Genomic DNA, 20,792 nt, shown 5'->3' with positions numbered 1-20,792 from the left:
AAATAAAAGAAATAAAATAAAAAAAAAAACATGTTCGGCAGTAGCACAGTGTGTTGACATGTGACTTACAAGACGTCTGTAAGTACACTGCAGACTTTCTAGTATTACTTGATAATGGATTTGGTATTACCTTAGCCAAGATCAAAGCTAAAGGCCTTATTACCAGTAAGTAGACAAATTGCGGAGTTCTATGGTTTGGACCAAGGAGGAAATCATATTTTGTTGCAACTCCATCTGATTTTGTGTTGTTATTGTTTTTAACACAAACGTACTCGGTGATGATAATGACTGACAATTACATACAAAATATAGTAACTATTTTCATGAATTATTTGCAGAATAAATGAATAACAGTCCACTGATAGTGTAGTGGTACACACGCCTGAGTTGTGTGCGGGCAGCGTGGGATCGATTCCCGCTCAGTGACAGTGTCTATGTGTGCCCTGCGACTGGCTGGCGACCAGTTCGGGGTGTGGTCTGCCTTCGCCCATTGACGGCTGGGATAGGCTCCAGCAATTCCCCGCGACCCTGTATAGGATAAGCGGTTTGGAAGATGATGACATGAATAACAATAGAGTCTAGATGATAATTGTATGTATATATATATATATATATATATATATATATATATATATATATATATATGTATATATATATATGGGCGGCACGATGGCCGACTGGTTAGCACGTCCGCCTCACAGTTCAGAGGTCGTGGGTTCGATCCCGGCTCCGGCCTCCCTGTGTGGAGTTTGCATGTTCTCCCCGTGCCTGCGTGGGTTTCCTCCGGGTACTCCGGTTTCCTCCCACATTCCAAAAACATGCATGGTAAGTTGATTGGACACTCTAAATTGCCCCTAGGTGTGATTGTGAGTGCAAATGTTTGTCTCTGTGTGCACTGTGATTGGCTGGCAACCGATTCAGGGTGTCCCCCGCCTACTGCCTGAAGACAGCCGGGATAGGCTCCAGCACGCCCTGTGACCCTTGTGAGGATAAGCGGTACAGATAATAGATGGATGGATATATATATATATATATATATATATATATATATATATATAAAGTTAGTACTTGGGTCTCAAGTACCATAATGCTCATATTGCATTACTATGAACACAACATTTATTGTGAAATATTGATATTGATGATACAGCCTAGCGTACTAATGATTAGCATGCCTACCGTCTAATGTACAGTAAATGTTCAAACGTCATCTTTGGCCCAGTATGAAATTGGCAAGTTTTCCATGTGCTTGTGCAAGTTTTCTTCGGGTACAAAAAAACAGCGTCCATGCATGACGCCGTGAGAGAGTGGCTAACGGCAGAGGTTTCATAATTCCTAAACATTATCTAAAGCTGATTGTCTGGTGTGTGGGATGGGATCGAGAGGCATACAACACAGCTATCTTTCTTAACCATGACCCTTGGAAGGAATGAATGAGGAGGTACAGAAAATGGATGGATAGATGATACTGATGATGGCTACATCTTCTATACTGTATGAAAATGTAGCAGGTAAATTTAATACAATAAACAGTAACTAATGTGAAGAATATTTTTGTAGAATTATAGCATATCAGAAGAAAGGTGTTAAATGTCAGCATCACAGTGAAAACAAAGCTTCTCTACTTCTCAGTTTTACCTTTCACTGAGATCAATTCAAAGCAGCATGTAGCTACCTCTGCAACTGATTTAATGGTGGAATGTCCCTTGTTATCCGCTGCATTTTTAGACATGCAATAAGAGACATGGTATGTCTTGAACAGGCTGTGCTCAGTCGGATATATACACAATGGGATCACAAAAACTGAACCCGTGCTGCCCCCCTAAGTCAGTGAAAACAAAAGAACTGAAACAGAGTTCTAGGCTTTAAAATGCATTTCTATTGTATTGAAATGATCTGCTATCTCACATAACACAGAAAGCGGAAGCAGTGAAATGTCATCATAATGTCTCCGAACTATTGTCTGTACTCAAAATCTGTTTTAAATGGGGAAAAAAAAGCTTTACTCCAACCCACATTTTGATATTTTATATGAATTCCTTTCCATTTTTGGATGATTATTATCCTTACTTTTATGAAGTACAGCCATCTGTCCATTCAGTTACAAAATGCCACATGTTTCTCTTTTGAAATGTCACTGTCATTCTCACTTAAGATTGCATGAAGCTGTTTCACTGTTCAGCTTTTGTCAATGAATTCAAATGAACAGCTGATTTATGTTTGCCATCTGTTTCTTGGGGACGTGTGCTCCTCTGTAGCCTTCTTCAGCTGCTCCCCTGTGGTCTTTCTAGTAAGCAGACCCACCTGTCTTCCTGTACGGGATAATTACACTTCCACGAAAGCTCGCACAAAAGAAAGTCACACATAGTCACAGGAGTGCTGTGTGATGCCAGGTAAATGTTAACGATAACGATAACGCTAGCAAGCAGGCAAAAGCCCACACAATGACAGTGGAGGAGGCAGGAGAGGAGAAAAGCGAGAGAGCGGTCATTTGAAGTATCTTTGGCGGTCCTCTATGACTTGGCAGCTATTGAGTCAGAACCACTCTCATGCCAGTTTGGGATACGTGCCAGTTCACGCCAGCTTGAGAGCTTGAGCCACGCTTTTGAGAAAAGGAAAAAAAAGGTCTAATTGCATTAAAGTTCAATGCTTTTTTAGGGTGTTGTGAAATACTGTACAATCTGAGCTAGAGTGATATGGAGGAAGGCTTAAAGACAAAAAAGTGCAGAGACAAAGACCACCTGCTGTGAGGTCTACTGTTACAGAGACATCATGAGGCTATTGATTTCAGTTTCTACAATATTCAAAGTAGGCCTACATGTCTGTGAGAAAAAGAGTCTCATTTTTGAAAAATGATTTCATTTTTCGAAAGCAGTTAATTTATCTTGAAATTGGCCTCCTTAGTCACAGTGACCCGGTACTCGTCAGTAGAGTCCACTTAACAAATTACCATGTGAAAACATACAGTGCATGTTTGTGACTTGAGCATGACTATGCAAAGACAGATCTAGATTCACTTCAAACCCACAGATGAAGCCGAGTATTTATAGTCAACATCTTAACCTTTCAACCCTGTGGTTATTTTCCATGACTTTATCTCCATGGCCAAGATTATTATTGATATTTAAGCCTCGTCGCCACAATACCTGTATGAATGATAAACCTCTATGGCGGAAAGACGTCTCTGAGTCCCTGCAAAGAAAATCCGATATGCCGCATGCCAATACTGTGGGCCAACTTTCAAAGCCTTCCTTTCCACCTCATTACATGAAGGACATGACACTTATTGCACTGCCAGTGATTGTTGGCCTTGGCTGTAAATAATGAGGTGCAGAATCGAATGATATGGACTTAATCCGTAGCAATGGTGCGGCACTATTACTGCATTTCGCCCAAAATATTTCCATTTTTGTCCTACTTTACTAGGTATTATGCAGTTGTTAAGTTTAATGAGAGTTTGTTGAAATGCATTTGCCAAATGTGAAGGACAGTTGCTGTTGCATTTTAATGAACTTAGCTGAATAATGGCTGCATTAAAGGCATGGCAAGCCAGTTTTATTTATATAGCACATTTCATACACAAGGCAACTCAATGTGCTTCACATAAGCAAAGACAACAGTCACAAGCATTTGCAAACACAACAGTTACCAACATTCACAAGCAAAGCAGAGAAAACATAAGTAGCTTACAAAATTACTAGAACGTCCATTGACAACATTTTAACACCTCAACGGAAAACATTAAAACCATTTAAAAGTAAAGAAATAAAAGTGGGTTTCTAAAAGGAAAATATGATTTAAAATAGCTTTGAGGACCTTAATCAAAGGTATGAGGAAAAAAATCAAAGTTTTGAACCTGGCTTTAAAAGCGTTTACACTCAGGGCTGACCTCACTCCTGTTAGCAGCTTATTCCTTTTGCGTGCAGTGTAACAGCTAAATGCAGCTTCACCATGTTTATTTTGAACTCTGGGCTTCACTAATTGACCCGAGTCTGCAGATCCCAGAGCCCTACAGGGTTTCTATTAAGTCAGCATTTCTTGAATGTATTCAGGACCCAGTACTTTTTAGACCAGTAGCAGGATTTTAAAATCTATTGTACAGTTAATTGGGAGCCAGTGTAAAGCCTTTAGGACTGGAGTAATATGTTCCGATCTCTTTGTTCTGACAAGAACACGAGCTGCAGTGTTCTAAACACGCTGTAGCTGTTTGATTCCATTTTAAGGAAGATCAGTAAGAAGACCGTTACAATAATCAAGTCTACTGGAGATGAAAGAATGGATAAGTTTCTCCTGGTCTATTTGGAGCATGCAACCCTTCAGTCCGTATATATTTTTCAGATGGTAAAAGGCTGTTTTAGTGATTGATTTGATATGGCTGCTGAAAGTCAGGTTTGAGTTGATCAGCACCCCACAATTTTGGACTTGGTCTTCGGTTTCTACAGACAGTGCCTCCAGGTGTTTTCTAACAGCAATCCTTTTTCTTTATTGCCAAAATCAATTACCTCGGTTTTTCATCCACAGTTGTTAATTTTGTCATGAGTCTGTTTTTGTTTGGATTACATTTGGTTTTGTTTCTGCATCTCTTTTTCATCTTCAGTAAGGTTTTGTTTCCACCTATTCTTGTCATCCTGGTCCCTTGTGTTAACCAATCAGCTCCTTCCAACCATTTGTCTCTCGTCCAGGTGTTCTTGTTAACTCGTCAGCTTGCATGTATTTAGTTCCTTGGTTTCTGTCAGTCTTTATCGGATCATTGTTGCTGTCATGTTTTTTTGTTTCTCCTGGTGTTGCATTTTGGTAGTGTTTCTTTGCTACTTTGAGTTTGGGATTTTTCAAAGCTTTTGTTTTTTTTTTTGTTAATAAATACTTTCTTCAGTGCACCCTGCTTCTCCTGCCTCCCTGCATTTGGGTCCTCTACCCCGCAACCATGACAGATTTGCTCTAGATAGTGATACAATACACTGATTGAACTGCTGTCATTTGGTGACATTGATATACAGTATATAGCTGTGCGTCATCTGCATAACCGTAATAGCCAACATTGGTGTTCTGAAGCATTTATAATTATAATTTGAAACCAATCAATTCATATACTAGATAGATAGATAGATAGATAGATAGATAGACAGATAGATAGATAGATAGATAGATAGATAGATAGATAGATAGATGTTTTACAGTATAGATAGACAGTTATACTGTAGATAACTGTAACTATCAACTGTAGATTGATAGAAGATAATGCTTGGTAATACCTAATGCTGTGGTATATCTAATGGTGTAATATAAAACAGGTTAAGGAAAGAGCCCTATTTTATGACTGCTGTAAACTACAGATTCATTCAGGCCACTGCAAAGATGGGTGAGGCAGGATCACCACCGTAAACAGCAAATTTAAAAAATAACTGACGACATTGACACCTGCAAAGAGTAAAGCAACAATTGTCACTTTCATCGTCACTCAATAAATTGTATGTTTATTGATTGTCTTGGTAAAATAAAAACAGTAGAGGACAATCAGTGACTCATGTAATGGAAAATGCAATTCATAAAATCTTGCTATATAATATAGTCTAAGTGTATGTGCTTTTCTGTGTAGATGCCTCAGTGTGCGCAGGTGTCATCCTCCCCCTTGCTGCCTGTTAGCTAGATTGATAGTCAAATTAATCTGCAGCTCCATCTAGGTATAAACACGCTGCCTGCTGGCCAGGATACATCCCCCTCTATTAGCACCATAACTCAATGTGCCCTGCAGCAGCCTGGCCTGATCAGTGGAAGGTAATTGCAAGGAGGACACTTGATTTATTGACAAGGTTGATACGGAAGATTACAAGATGATTTGGGGATTAATTCGTTTTACATTTTAGGCAATAGGCTTTCCCCCCCCCCCCAGATAATTTTGCTAAAACGCAAACATGCATAGCAGTATTTTGAGTGCAATGATGCACCCTATGTCGGTTATACCTGAGCTCAACTTTGTGCTGAGTCACTTCACCTTTCCACCAGTTGCAGTTATATGCTTTTGATTAATGTTGATGGTTCAATATTTATTTATTCTGGTTTCTGATTTGTCATTTACATTAAACCCGTTTCTCCACTCATCTGTTCCAGAATGACAAAATGACAACACATTTCATTTGTCCAAAATTTGTCAAGCCAAACATTTCAAGGTTACTTAGGAACACATGTACATAGTGAAATATGTGTGTAATCTGTAGGTATACTGAAACACAAATACATGCTATCAATAGACCACTTATCGACTTGCCCCAAAATTGATTTTGAAATGACAAACACAGTCACTTTGTAGCAATTATGTGTTGAATGACTAAACGTTTTTTTGTAGCGGTCTATAATGTGATGAAAGTTGAATCGAAGTCGATTCATTGATGACATAACTGATATTTTTTCAGTGTTCCCACCCCTCTTTGGGCTTTGGACAGGCTTCACATATAATTTCATATATTCAAGCGAGCCATCCAGGTGGAGGGAATAAAAGCAAAATTCGAAGGCAATTGTGCAAATTATGATACCAGCATAAAAGTTGTTGCAGTTTCTCTCCAGCACTGGTGGAGGTAGTGGGGAGGCCAAAGGGGCACTGCCCCCCCTGACATATGATTGGACCTCCCTAGGTGGTAGGCAAGATAACAGATTTTTGGGTATTTTTAGATTCATCCAGGAATCTTTTTCCACATTTTCCCCCGTTCTCTGTAGAGAACATATGATGAATGTCTATTAGCGTTTTCTGAAGATTTTTTTGGTTTTGTGGTTTTTTTTGTTTGTTTGTCTTGCGGACCCCCTGAGGTAACCCCCAAGGATAAAGGTCTAGCTCCCCCCTGCTCTCCAGAGACTTTTGAACAAGTCTCACACTACTTCCACCTGCTCTCCTTGACACACTATATCTACCTTTCTCCTAATCATCATGTCAACGGATTCCCTATCTTTTCCTGACATAGTCCCAATTTTTTTAAGTCCCAATGTTAAATTTTAGGCTCTGTGCTTTGCTCTTTCTATGAACCACCTACTTTCCGCTTCTCCCTCATTTTCGTCCCACAGTGGGTGACTTTCCACCAAGCAACAACCTCCGGTGCTCCTTTGAGAACCAAACCAAAATTGTCATGTGCACCCCTACGTCTAAGGTGTGCAGGTTGAATAGGACAGGAAAAATTACAGTCCCCTGTGGTTCTCCGATGTTATCCAGTGCTGTCTCCAAAGTGCCTCAGCCTAACACCATGTGAAGTCATCTTATCCATGTGACTAGGTGTGAGTCCAAGCCTAAAGTAGTCAATTTGGTCCTCAGCAGGAGGGGCTAAATGGTGTTGCATGTGCTTGAGAAATCAACGATTATTATATTCTATTATTCTCTCAGATTATCGTCACAAGGACAAAGAGTCTGAGGTGGTATTGCAGAAGCTATATCAAGGTCTTCATGATGTGGGAAGACAGGGCTACTCGGCATAAGTCACTGAGTTCTTCTGAGTGAGGGCTTTTTAGGAACATGTGTGATACTGTACTCTTCCACAGGAGTGAACTCCACTTAACTGTAGACTCAAGTTGAAGACATAATGGAGAGTCACAACCAGTTCAGCAGCACAGGCCCTAAGTAGTCTAGAACACACTGTCTGGGCTACACTGAAAAAAAAAAATCCTTTGAATTTACTTAACTTGAACAAGTTAATAAGTTACATGATTAAAATGTGTAAAACTGACATATATTATTGTATTATTATATCAGTTTACCAGGACATTTTAATCATTTGGAACCAATGTACATGATGATTTTTTTTTTTTCAGTGTAGCCATTTTATGTGGGTGGAACCTCCTCCACTCTCCTCTGAAATTATTATTATTAATTATTAGGGCTGGGTAAAAAATATTGTATTGCGATACTTTTTATGTGTGTATGTGCCCTGGGTTGCACAATCTGTTGTTAATAATAAACTGCACAAGTTTCCCCCTTTTCATTTGCCATTTATTCTGGTTTCTCTATTCACCTTGAGCATATGATGAAGCGAATTTAGCACCTGAAGATGTTGAACCACTACTCTATAAAGCACTCTCTAGCACTCTGTAGACAGCACTCAGAGTCAGCCTTAACATTCTTCACCAGCACAGTCAGCTTGTTGGTCTTTCATATAATCACTGATGGGACCGAGTGCTGATATATCCCATTTGCTTAGCCTTTAGTTTTGGATCTGCCCTGCAGCTGCAAACCGGGCGCTTTAGCTTCTTTGTTATGTAGGAAATGTTGTCATTTTGGTCAGTATCTGGAGTGTGATTAACATAATCTCTTGAGTAAACAAGTCTTTGGTTAAAAAAATAAAAATAAAGTGTGTAAAGTGTGAAGAATGATAAAATGGCAAAACTTAGGTGCACAAAATAAAAAAAGATTAGGGTTAGGGTTAGAGTTACTGGAAGGGTCAATTAAGTCAATTACCTCATGACAACTTTCTTCAGTACTAGTCAACACTCATTGGATTCAACTGGACTCGTAATAAATTGCAACTCTCTATACCAGTGAAATTATTTTTCCTAAAGGGCCACACTAACATGCTACACTCTATTGTGTTCCATTGAATGTTTTTTATATTAAACAATAAATGGTGTCATTTTGAGAAGCTGCGACTTGGACATGCTATGTGATTCTATTATTTGGAAATAAACATGTGAAACAAAACTATAAGCAGTAATTTTAAAATTATATCACTATTCAAACAACAAAAAAGAAAATATGCATACCAGTGTGCAACATTTATTCATTTTTAATTGTATATTTTTTAAAGTGTGCTGATATTTTCAGCGCCAGCCACTTGCGCATGTTAGCCATACTATGTTGCTAACATGAGGACCACTGTCACAAGATTTGTCACCGCTGTCATTTTAAAAAATATACCTGTAGTTGCTAGAGGCCTTGAAAAAGTGGCTAAATATGGCGACAAATTCTGGCAACACTGAAGGTACAATTCATTCCTCACTCGTACCACTCACAAATGAAGTAAATGCACTTCATATTTAAATATTTTGACACAGACGGTGGATGGGTTGGATGTGTCCCCTTGGACCATATAACACAGGTGTAATCCACAACTGCTTTATATTAACCCAGATTTCTTATTACTGTGGACTATTTTGATGAATGCAATTTATGCTTCTAATTTGAGCAGTGCAACTTTTTTGGACTATAGTCTTACCCGATATTGTCATCTGTGCATCTTCTGAGCACTTATATTGCAATTCATTTTTGCCTTGCACTTTTGTGTTTGCTCCACGCATTTCGTGACAGTTAATTTCTGATCTATTTTTAACAACAACTTTTAGAAATAAAGACTAAGTATGCATGTATTATAGAAGCTATTCAAGCATTTTGTTGAACCCACACAAAGCATACAGTAGCTGAAAGCAATACAGTAACTGAAATTTGAACCGCATTCTAAATACACACCCACATGCTCGTAGAGGCAGTAACACAATTAACATTTAGAACGGATGCAGATCATGCACAACATGCTTCTGACGTGAGCATAAGCGGTTTGGAAAATGGATGGATGCAATCCATACAAATTTAAATATATTATGAGCTAGAGGATGCTGTCACTGCTGACAAACAAAACATTTCTTGGTTTAGATGAGCAAAGAGGGAAGACCTTGACTCACAATCAAAACACATTAATTTCAATAAAAGGGTTTGAATCAAAGCTTTTTAGTGTTTCACAGATATACTGTACATACACAAATACCATCAAAGCTTCACGATATATGTATATGTGAAGTGTGAATAATATTGTACTATAAATATTTAAATGTTCTTATTCCGTGCAGTCTTATTCATATATTTTTTTCTTTTAATTCACATTTACGCTTATGATGTGAAGTTAAATGACCCGTCTCAAGCCATTTAGAAGAAGTTGTGATAAAGTCTGAGTTTGGCAAGTTTGAAGACAGAGTCATAGTGTCCAAAGTCAATTGGTTTGATATTTCAAAATATACAGTAAGGGTCCATTAAAAAATACAAGTGAACAGTTTGCCATTAAATCTGCACAGAGTTCAACAAATATAAAGGTTCACAGATGACAGTGTTTTTAAAAACAGACAGAATCAGAGGCGCATGATGCTAAAGGTAAGTGAATCACTGGAGAAGAAAACAGGTTGCTGCAGGCTAGAGAGGGGTTGATGAGGAGGAGACAAACTGAGGGATAGATGGATGAAAGGCTTTTCATTCTCCTTTGTAATGCCCAGTGGTCCTGTTTAGGTCACTGACTGGAAAATTCCTTGTGTGCGAGTGCTTTAAGTCAGAATAACAGAGATCAATGAGGTCTTTTGTGTCTGGGGGTGAACTTGGCACAACATGCACAAGCATGCACGGCGCATGTACACTTACAGTTCATACGTACGCATGCGTACGGACACACACGAACAAAACAATTACCCTGAGAGATTTTGACGTCTAACAATGTGTTGCATCATTGCATCGTGCAGATGATAGCTTGACTTTGCTCAATTTTTTTGTCATGCAATGATAGATGTATCTGTATCCAATCGTGTGATACAGTGTTCGCGGTTCGGTGTGCAATGTATTGAACGAGATGCACTTTGTTAATTGTTTTTATTTTTATCAATAGCGCTTCAACGGCCCATTACTGCAACTCAAATGGCCCCCAAGTCTGATGTGAAATTAGCAAAGAAAGCACCTGTGGCAATACCTTGACATTGTGTTATTTAAGCAGGCCATTGAAATATACAGTACATAGCAGTGACTCACTATCATTGTTTTCTGGGGTGTCATAAGAAGTTACAATAATTTTATTCCAAATGGAGCAATAAAGAAACAAGACAGAAATAACACCCCTGTAGTAATGATATTACACCCTTTCTGTACAAAATAACACATATCAATAAACACAGTCACAAGTGTCAATTATAACTACAGCAAAGCATGCTGGGAGGCCAAAAAATTAAGTATTCTTTAAATATATTTCTCTGTTTTGCATGCATTTGTATAATGTTGTGTTAGTTTAGTTCATATAAGTTGCGCATGCGCAGTGGTACGTGTGACACAGTCAAGAGACTGGGTGCCTCTTTGAATTCTATTTTTTGCCTAGGAAATTTCCTTTCCTATCCGAGTGAGATGACCCGGAAATAGTTGGAGGATAGGATCATTTGAATTCTACAAATGTGTCTTAACCATATATCACGTTGGACTGGTTCTACCAATCACAGCTCAGCTTCAGAAAACAGGTCAGCCGTGATTGGTCGTTACCTGAGCCCTGAGCAGTTGTGATGTCATTTTCATTCGACAGAAGTGACAAAATGGCCGCCCCCAGAAATGGCTAAAAACGGGTGGATTAACTCTACAAACGCAAAAGTTATCAGAATGCCTAAATACCAAAAAATGTTTGGGTAGACTTCCTCTTTAAGCAGGAAAAAAATAAATATATAGTCACAACACAACATTGCAGCAAAATAATAAATACAAAATAATATATGCATTCCCCAATTTAACCCGTTAGGCCTAAAGCGCTTGGCTCAACAGCTCCCCAAAGCCTAAGGTCGTCTTTGGAATTACCCTTGAAAACCTGCAGTTTTCCCAGAAATTCAACACCTACAAAATAATTAATATCTCAGCCCCTGTAGCAGACAGAAACACAATTCCAAAAGAATTTCAGAACTTAGACATGTGGCTTTCACATAGACCCGAGTTTATTAATCTTTACGGTTTCAATCGAAGAGGTAAAAATAAAGTGTCAGTGCAAGAGAAGCAAGGCTTTTAATTTTTAAAAAATCGAGTGGTAATTATCATCCTCTATTCTGTTACAAAGCCGTCAATATTGTCATTGTCTACCAACATATACCTTAACCATATATCACGTTTGATTGGTTCTACTGGTTCAAAGTCCACAATCGTGTCATCTATATCACTGCCGTTACTCATTTAAGAGCTCCTCTGACCGCGGCGTCCGCCGTTATCACTCGAAATAATTCTGGAACGTCCTCCACGGGCTTACGACACCGTCACATGTCTATTCTGATGCATTGGTTAAGTGACAGAGAATTAAATAATAAATAGAAAATGCGAGAAAAACTGAATCATATGGTGCACTTGCATTGGGAGCCCCGGCGGGAACCCTATGCACTGCACACGTTTGGTCTGCACTGAGGGGAGAAGAAAAGAAAGGAGAAAATGAATGAGACAAAGAAGAAGAAGGAGCGCTGGCGTTTGACTGCCGGAAATTTGAAATAACAACACAGCCGCTTCATTCGTGCACATTGGAGAGGGAGAGCTTTGCTTGGTAGAAGACGATGACTCGCAAAGCCAAAAAAAAAAAAGGTTTCAACATCGCAATCAAGTGGCCGACACTACCCTCTGTGCAGACTGGACGTGTGCAGTGCACCGAATTCCCGCCGGGACTCCCAGTGGAAGTACTGTAAGTAAGTTGTTAAGTTGTTAACTACTATTGGAGTGTTTGAGGCGTGTCCACGGCGGACTTGAATAGTAAATTAGCCAGCTAATTAGCTTTATATAAACCTCTGCCGTTATGCCGTTAGCATCTCTCCCGCGGCGCGTCATGCACGGATGCTTTTTTTCTTTTGGTGGTTGGGGGTGACCGTAAGGACTGAACCCCTTTAAAAGGATGGGGTTTGGGGCCGATAATTTTTATGAATAAGGACGCAGGAACGAGGCCGGAAGGGTACCCATGGAAGGAGGACGGAGCGGCAAAAAAAAGGGTCAAGTGCCCAGCTCTGCTCCACAGTATGGAAGACAAGTCAAGTCAGCTGTTACGCCGTGACACACTGCCGGGAACAGCTTCAAAATAATAGTGTACGTTGGCATTGTCTATTATTTGGTGAGGTAAGTGTAGCAAATATGCCTTCATTTGGACCACATCTTCAGGGCTGAAGACAAGAGTCAGCCTGGAGATGCCATCAAGTCTACTACAGCCTCACTTCAAAACAATGGAATCACCTGGGGACCTCTCTCAACTTGATGCTCTCTCAAAAGAATCTCTTCAAGAATTGGCTCTCCAAAAATCTCTCTCTCTCCAAAGCTCTCTCCCAAAGAAACTTCTCAAACTCCCCTTTTCACTTCTCAACTTTTGGATCTTTTGGCTGCATTTTTGCTGACGCGACCCGAAAATCAACCACGGTCGACCTGAGAAGGTAAATTGGACCTCTCCGAACCTCGTCACCACACACGTGGCAGACGCGCCGGACTCCGGCCCTTGGGCAGCAACCACCGAAGCAACATGCCGGTTCTGTCCCATTCGGACCTCCAACCCCGCGCCGCGGCCAGTCGGGTCATCTGAGAACCCGACAAAGCTTGGTCCCACTCCAAGCAGCCTCCTTCTATTTTCTTTTTTTTTTTTTGGTTGTTCTTCCATCTGCAAATGAGTGAAGGTCCCTCCCCTCTTCGCTCATCACGTGAGCTTCAGCAAATGTAAGTGACTACTGTGTAACTCGCCGTGGCTTTTCACAGTGGGTGCCTACAAATTGATAGTGAACACTTACTTACTTAGCTTACTTTGTGCATTTCATAAAGTCTGCCGACTTAACTCTAGTCGTCCTTACACTCATTTAGTCAGGCGTCCCATTCTTTCCTTAACTCCCTATTATTTTCTTATATTTGTTTTCTTGTTTTTCTTCGTTTATTTAGGCCTGCTATATCGTAGTGTTTTCTTGTTATGTTCCACTAGAATAGTTAATAAACATTGTCCATATACAGAAGTCAAGCGTGAATTGTGTGTGTTTGGGTCAAGGTATCAACCTCTATTTTATTCCAAGAGCTCACAACTTATTTTATTGTAGCACCTTCACATTTTATGACTGATTTAATGAGTTTTTTTGTCAAATTCCTCTCTAAATAACATAAAACTTTGACGTGGTGCCCCCAGAGGCGGGCAGGGGTAATGCAGTATTGCTCCCGGCCGCTACAAACTATTGACACTCTTACGAGTGGCCCCCATTCTCGCTACATAAGGTTTATTTTGAATTTGGCCTTCTTACAGCATTGACGGTGTGGTACTTTCATATATAGCACGAACAACTGTTGCTATAGTTACTTTGACTTCTTCCTGACAGTGTACATGTAAATGAGCAGGTACTCAAGAAAGAAAAAATGCCTCAAGCATTTTTTTTTAACCGAAGTACTCGAATTACTTATTATGCTGTCTTACATTATTGGTATATTGTTTGTTTTCTCTGTTTTCTCTCTCTCTGTCCCCTCTTAAACCTTGTTCTTTTTCCTTTCCTTGACCTTTTTTGCTTATCCGGGGTCAGATCATGGGGGCAGCATCATAAGCAGGGAAGGCCAGACTTCCCAGATCCCAGCCACTTCCCCCAGCTCATTCAACGAGATCAGAAGGCATTCCCAGGCCAATCCATAGACATAGTATCTCAAGTGTGTCCTCTGTCTTCCCCGAGGAAGGCATCCTAACCAGGTGCCGGAGTCACCTTATCTAGCTTCTCTCAAGTCAGAGGAGCAGCAGCTCTACTCTGACACCCTCCCAGATGATCAAAATGCTCACTCCATCTCTAATGGAAAGCCCAGACTCTCTGTGGAAGAAACTGTTCTTTTGATCATGACCCATATTTAGTGACCAAAGGTGAGCATAGGCATGTACATCGGCTCAGCTCCCTCTTTACCACGAAAGACTGATGCAGAATCCTTATCCCTGCAGAAGCTGCACCAATCCGCCATTCCTATGCAACCTATTGCAACTAACTACGGGCTCTGCAATTGACTGAAAACCAGTCCAGGGTTTTCTCGTACTTTTTCCTAAAGCCCTTATCTCACTAGGCGGCAAATGCTTTCGAGTGTTTGCACATGACCTGAGCGTTGTTGTTTTTTTTAATCAGGGTTCAATCAATGTTGCAAAGGCTCACCAAATTTTAAACATGTTCAAAAGGTCTTTGCTACAAGAAAAACGGTTTGCGACCATTAAAACTGTTTGCGAATGTCAGGCGAACATCTATGTGACAGTGACTCTTGCAAACTTGAACGAACCCAGATAAAATATTTGCTATGTGCGCAAACACTCACAAGCCTTTGCCACTCAGTGAGATACCAGTTGCGTTAGGCTCCAGCTCACCCATGACCAAAATTAGGACAGGCAGTAAAGCAAACGTGATCAATCCCAACATAACAATGTTTTTCTATGAGTGTTAGATTTGTCAGTCAAGCCTGAGTTTCATCATCATCATCGTTAGATCTTGGTATCTCTTGTCTTTTTAGGAACTCTACATACTGCATGAAGGTGTCTATGTCCATGACTGTGGAAGAGAGTGATGAAGGGAAATGCTTCAGCAGCAACATCCGCTATCTGGAGAAAGCAGAGATTACCCATAGCAAAATGATCACATGTCGTGATATCGATGACTACTTGGCTCCATACAAACAACCTCAAATGACCTGGTACAAGGTATGTCAGACAAACACACCTGAGATTAAAGTAACTCACTCTTTCTTTTGGCGTTTGATCAGTTGGATGTGTGCCCTGTCAGGAATGTGAGCGGGTTGAATGGAGAAGTTCAATTATCGTCAACAATACACACATCTGGATCCCTGAGGTAGAGGAGGAGGATGGGGGGAATTACACATGTGAGTTGCAGTATGGATCCAGACTGGTGCGGAGGACAACACAGCTCAAAGTCACAGGTAGGACACAGACCATTCATGGATAAATGTATGGTCAATAAGCAGATGGATGGAATGATCGTGTCAAAAATTCAGAGAACTCGATTGACTCGAGATCATGCTCAGAGGTCATGCTCGATTTCACCAGCCAATTTACAGTTGACCACTTAATTGAATATTTTGCTAAAAAATGAAAAAAAAAGCTATTTGTTGTTGCAATTATTTCAGGGGCACCACTCTGTTGGATTAAGAATACTGCACAGAGGACACCGGTTCTAGTCTCAATAATTTATCTCAAGGCATACTACGTTTTTGATTTTGTTAACTCAGAGAAACTTAACTTGGCCCAAGATCTCAAAAAAATGCACAAGCAGAGATTCAATTTCCTTATGGAGCCACCTCTCCATCATCAAACACCGAGGACTTGCCACAGACGAGCTTTTTAACCATCTCGGTGACTTAAACCCCAGATATAGGAAAGCCTGCCTCAGAGACCCCATGGGAAGGCATATTGGAATTGAGGTCTTCAAAGAGTTCTCCCCACCAATTCACAAAGTCCTTATCATGGTCAGCAGCTCGCCATCTGCACTATACAAAGTGTTGATGGTGGACTGCTCCCCCCCCTAAGAATGGTGGAACAGAATTTCTTTGACGTTAACCTGAAGTCCTTCTCCATGGCCTTGCCGAACGTTTTGCCTCAGAGACCGCCAAAGCTGCATGCCGCCTGGCCAGCCACCACTCAGTAGCCTCCTTAGTCCCAGAGGCCAAAAAAGCCTGATAGTACTCATTTTCCGGCTTGACAGTATCCCACACTGCTGGTATCCACCAATGGGTTCAGGGAACTGCTACAACAGGCACCGAGCCCCTTAAGGGCATGGACTACTATGACTCAATGTTACCCGTCTACCCTGGGCGTTGGACGAAGTTCTGCCAGGGGTGGGAGTTGAAACTCCTTCTGACAAGGGACTCTGTGAGACATCCCCAGCACAATACATTTGGCTCTCCCAGGTCGGACATTCATCTTCCCCAACCATTGGAGCCAACACACCACCAGGTGGTCATCGGTGGACAGCACTGGCCCTCTCTTCACCCTAGTGACCAATACATGTGGCTGCAAGTCCGATGAAATGACCATGAAGCCGATCATTGCTCTGTGACATAGGGTGTCCTTGTGCCAAGTGCACGTCGACACTCTTATTCACTGCCAACTATTTTCAAACTCTGCTCAAAAAGTTATATATATATATATAGATATATAGATATATAGATATATAGATATATATATACATATGCCAATCGCAGGGCACACAGAGACAAGCAAACAACCGCACTCACAATCACACCTAGGGGCAATTTAGAGTGTCCAATCAACTTACCATGCATGTTTTTGGAATGTGGGAGGAAACCGGAGTACCCGGAGAAAACCCACGCAGGCACGGGGAGAACATCCAAACTCCACACAGGGGGGCTGGAGCCGGGATCGAACCCACGACCTCTGAACTGTGAGGCGGACCTGCTATACACACATATATATATATATATATATATATATATATATATATATATATATATATATATATATATATATATATATATATATGACACAATGTAACGCCACAATGTGAGGATGCGGTCGTTTGGTGCTTAGAAAGGAAGAATGAGCAGGGATGCTTTAAGACAGAGCTATTCAACTAATTATTCAGGGGGCCACATTATTAAAAACCCAAGGGGCCCGGGGCCAGACCTCCACATTTGCGATAGAGACATGTTTACAGACCGAGCATCGGAGCAAGGCACAGCCGCGGCTCACTCAGGCTTCTTCCTTTTCTTCTCCTGCTTTTGGGAGAAACATCCAGCGTGAAAATGCTCAGCCTGTCCCGCTCTGCAATCCCCTTAATTTCACGTGCAGGAAGAAGAGCTCTGAAGCCTCTTCCTTCTTCTTTTTCTACTGTTAGAAAAGAGGCATAGCACTGCACAAGGCCACAGTGCCTCCTACCTTACCAGGTGGTGTGTAACATACGTTTGTGTACGTGTGGCGAACGTCTGTGTTTTTTTCTTTTTGGCAATCTTCCTTGGGCCGGACCAACATGCTTGGCAGGCCTGATCTGGCCCCCGGGCCGCCAGTTGAATAGATTTACTTTAAGATGTGGTGTTTTTGTTGAGGAAAAAGTATTTTAGCATGGCTAAGAGGTCAAAAAAGTTAATTCTGCATGATACCTCTCGTTTAACAGATGAGTAAATTGTAACTCAACATAATATATCATGATCACATTACGATAAACTGCATTTTAATAATCTTATAAGTAAAAGAAATAATTAATTTAAATAAATAATAATTTACCTTCAACAAAATGGCTGACCATTTCCACTGTTATATTGGTGGTTGGTTGAAAATCTTTTCAATTCATCCTTACAATCTATGTGTTTCTTCTCCGCACACTCAGTTCCTTTGTTCGTTCACATTTGTGTTGTCTGACAACAGGTCTTCCGAAGAAGCTTCTTTTAACAACCTTGTTTGCCCCATTGTTTCACCCGTTAATGCCGCACGGTTTACCAATGTGAAGTAACTTCTTTGAAACACACACGATCTCCTCATCTTTTGTGTTTATTCACTGAACCGCTAGCATTTGTTTGGCCCACGATATATATGGCTGTCGGGTCGGTTGGCATTGGTTTTGTGACATCATGTGAATACAATCTATAGCAGGGACCAAATAGACAAAGCAGTATTCACTTTTATAATCACACTTATAGATTTCAGAGTCTTTAATTAACCTAAGAAACATGTTTTTGGAATGCGGGAGGAAATACCTGGAGAGAACCTGCAAACACCACACAGGAATGCCAGAGCCCTGATTCCAGCTCCCAACCTCAGAACTGTGGGCTATGATGTGTTAACCACTCACCCACCATGCTTCACCAAAAAAAAAGGGAAAACAAATTACTACTTTGTTGTAGACTGATACACATAGTTTTAATTCAAAGAGAGGTCTTCAGGAATGTTTTTTTTAAATCATGGTTTGGTGTCTTTCATCTCACTGAAATACAATTTACAATTTGAGCAGATCCTGTGGAAAATGAGGAAATAACAGATGCCAAAGCTTGTCGCTAACAGCTAAGTCATGGACATGCTCCACCTTGGAACCATTAATCATAATAACAGCATCACTGGGACATGAGAGCTAAAGGCCAGAGATGTACTGGAGCAATATTGCAATCAAGAGAGCCACTTGTCAGTCAACATAATGTTTGTTTCTATGACTCAATATTACAATATGTGAAGTGTATCTGTGACTCCACAAAAATCACAATACTAGTAGAATTTCTCGGTTTGTTTTCCTGGTCAAATCCCACTGTTGCCTAGCCACTTCTTCGGGCTCAATCCTAAAGACACACAGACAGCATTTAAAATCTCAATCAAATCAAATATAAATGTGTGTCTTCTCTGCAAATCCCGCAAATATCTTCCGGTAAACAAACTGTTTATTGGCTTATTATGGTTGTGTGATCACAACAGGGGCTAGTGTATACAGTCTGTGACAGCAAACTGGGGGAGAAAAAACAACACACACGACATGACAGCCCATATATAGTACTTATCTTTATTTAACGGCAATTGACTGGACTTTATCATGTGCTAGTCAGTCATGCCCACTTGGTGGTTTGAAAACAATGTTTTATGGAGCCAAGCTGCTGGAAGGAGAAGTTGCGTTAGGATGGAGTATTGATCCCATAGGATATTGTGGTATCCAGTCGTGGCACCAACAACTACATGAATCTAATGACAAATGCCACAGTAAAATAAGAATAAGCTCATTATAAAGATATAAAGAATCTTAAAATGCTGATGACTGCAAAACATGAGGTTGGCAAACTGGAATATAAGACATACAACTCTAAAATGTCTTCAAAAATAACTAGCAGTATTATAATCCACCCATGTTATTGATCCAAGGCAAGGGTGTCTTTATATTTCTCTGCGTGTGTGCGTGGTTGTGTGAGCTTGTGTATGTTTGTAGGTTTGACACATTTTTACAAATCTTACAAGTTAGCTGCCGAAAAAAACGTTTAACCTGTCCTGGTCCATCAGCGTTACAACAGAAACATTCGCTCATTCCTTCTGTCTTGGATTCCGACGCCAATGATTTCATCTTGGTAATCTCCATTGATGTTATACTTGAATGAATCAGCTGTAAGACATCTACCAATGTGTAGCAAAACTAAACATCTTTTATCCTTGATCCTGTAGTTGGTTGTGTCTCTTTTGGCAGCAGTTTTAATCTCAGTGCTTTCAATATTTAATAGAAGATGGTAGCAAAGACACAGTCACTGCCTGTAGATCAGCTGGTGGCTATGATTTTGATTCCTGCAAACACTTTCGTTGGAATGGTGTGCTGGAAATAGTTCCAATGTTCTTCAACCAGAATGTTTGGTAAGACATAGCCCTGATTTGCTTCATCCACGTTCAGCTTTTAATTAGCAGCTGTGCCTCAAGGAAGTGGGCTAATCTCTTGTGTTAGCAATAGTATTTATATGTTGATTTCACAGAATGTCTGACTCTAGAAAATACACATGGAATTTCAAAGGGTTGGACTGCAGGAGCCTTTTGAAAATAATATTTTCCAAAATTGCTATAAACCCTTTGGCATTCGAGTTGTGAACACTTCGACCAGTGGTGTCAAACGTACGGTCCGCGGACTAGCAAACTGGCACACTTTTAGGTCCTCCCTGGCAGGGAGGGGGACGGGAGAGTGAGAGAGCGGCCAGAACCTAAAGCAATATGGAGCCAAACAAGAGCGCGGTGTGGACTTTTTTTTACAACAACGGTAAAGGGCAGTGCCAAGTGTGATTTGTGGAATAAAGTGCTCCGCTACTGTGGTAACACCACAAATTTACACAAACATGAAAAAAGCTCACCCTACAGAGAGCAACGAACTACAAGCACAGTTGAGGAAGGAGGAGGAGGAGATCCCTAAGCCACAACACCCCCGCCGACACAGAGACAACGTACTCTGGCAGAGGCTTTTCAACCAAAAAAAATCAACAATAGTTGTTGTAGTAGAAGTTTTTTATTTTTTATAGTGTTAAAGGTTTTTACATTGTATTGTTTACTCTATTTGCACTTTCTGACTTTATTTTCAAATTATTGTGCAATGGAAGGTATTAT

The 20,792-nt window shown here is 40.5% G+C and overlaps 1 protein-coding gene across 4 annotated transcripts in view; it reads left to right on the top strand.

Annotated features, from left to right (window-relative positions):
* il1rapl2 (interleukin 1 receptor accessory protein-like 2) overlaps positions 1 to 20,792 on the top strand; it is a 370,997-nt gene that overhangs the window by 237,715 nt on the left and 112,490 nt on the right. For 2 of the 4 annotated variants that reach the window (XM_086023480.1, XM_086023479.1), the window contains exons 5-6: positions 15,224 to 15,410; positions 15,493 to 15,646. In XM_086023480.1, coding sequence (XP_085879606.1) covers positions 15,224 to 15,410; positions 15,493 to 15,646 — 341 coding nt within the window. Of the gene's footprint in view, positions 1 to 12,082; positions 12,420 to 13,337; positions 13,430 to 15,223; positions 15,411 to 15,492; positions 15,647 to 20,792 lie in introns of those variants that run through there. The other 2 variants (XM_086023481.1, XM_086023483.1) reach the window with 2 other exon arrangements.

Source organism: Filicampus tigris, chromosome 2, assembly GCF_054856515.1.
Source record: "Filicampus tigris isolate MCC_2025a chromosome 2, RoL_Ftig_1.0, whole genome shotgun sequence".
NCBI lineage: Eukaryota > Metazoa > Chordata > Actinopteri > Syngnathiformes > Syngnathidae > Filicampus > Filicampus tigris.
This window is presented reverse-complemented; position numbering and strand designations above follow the sequence as displayed.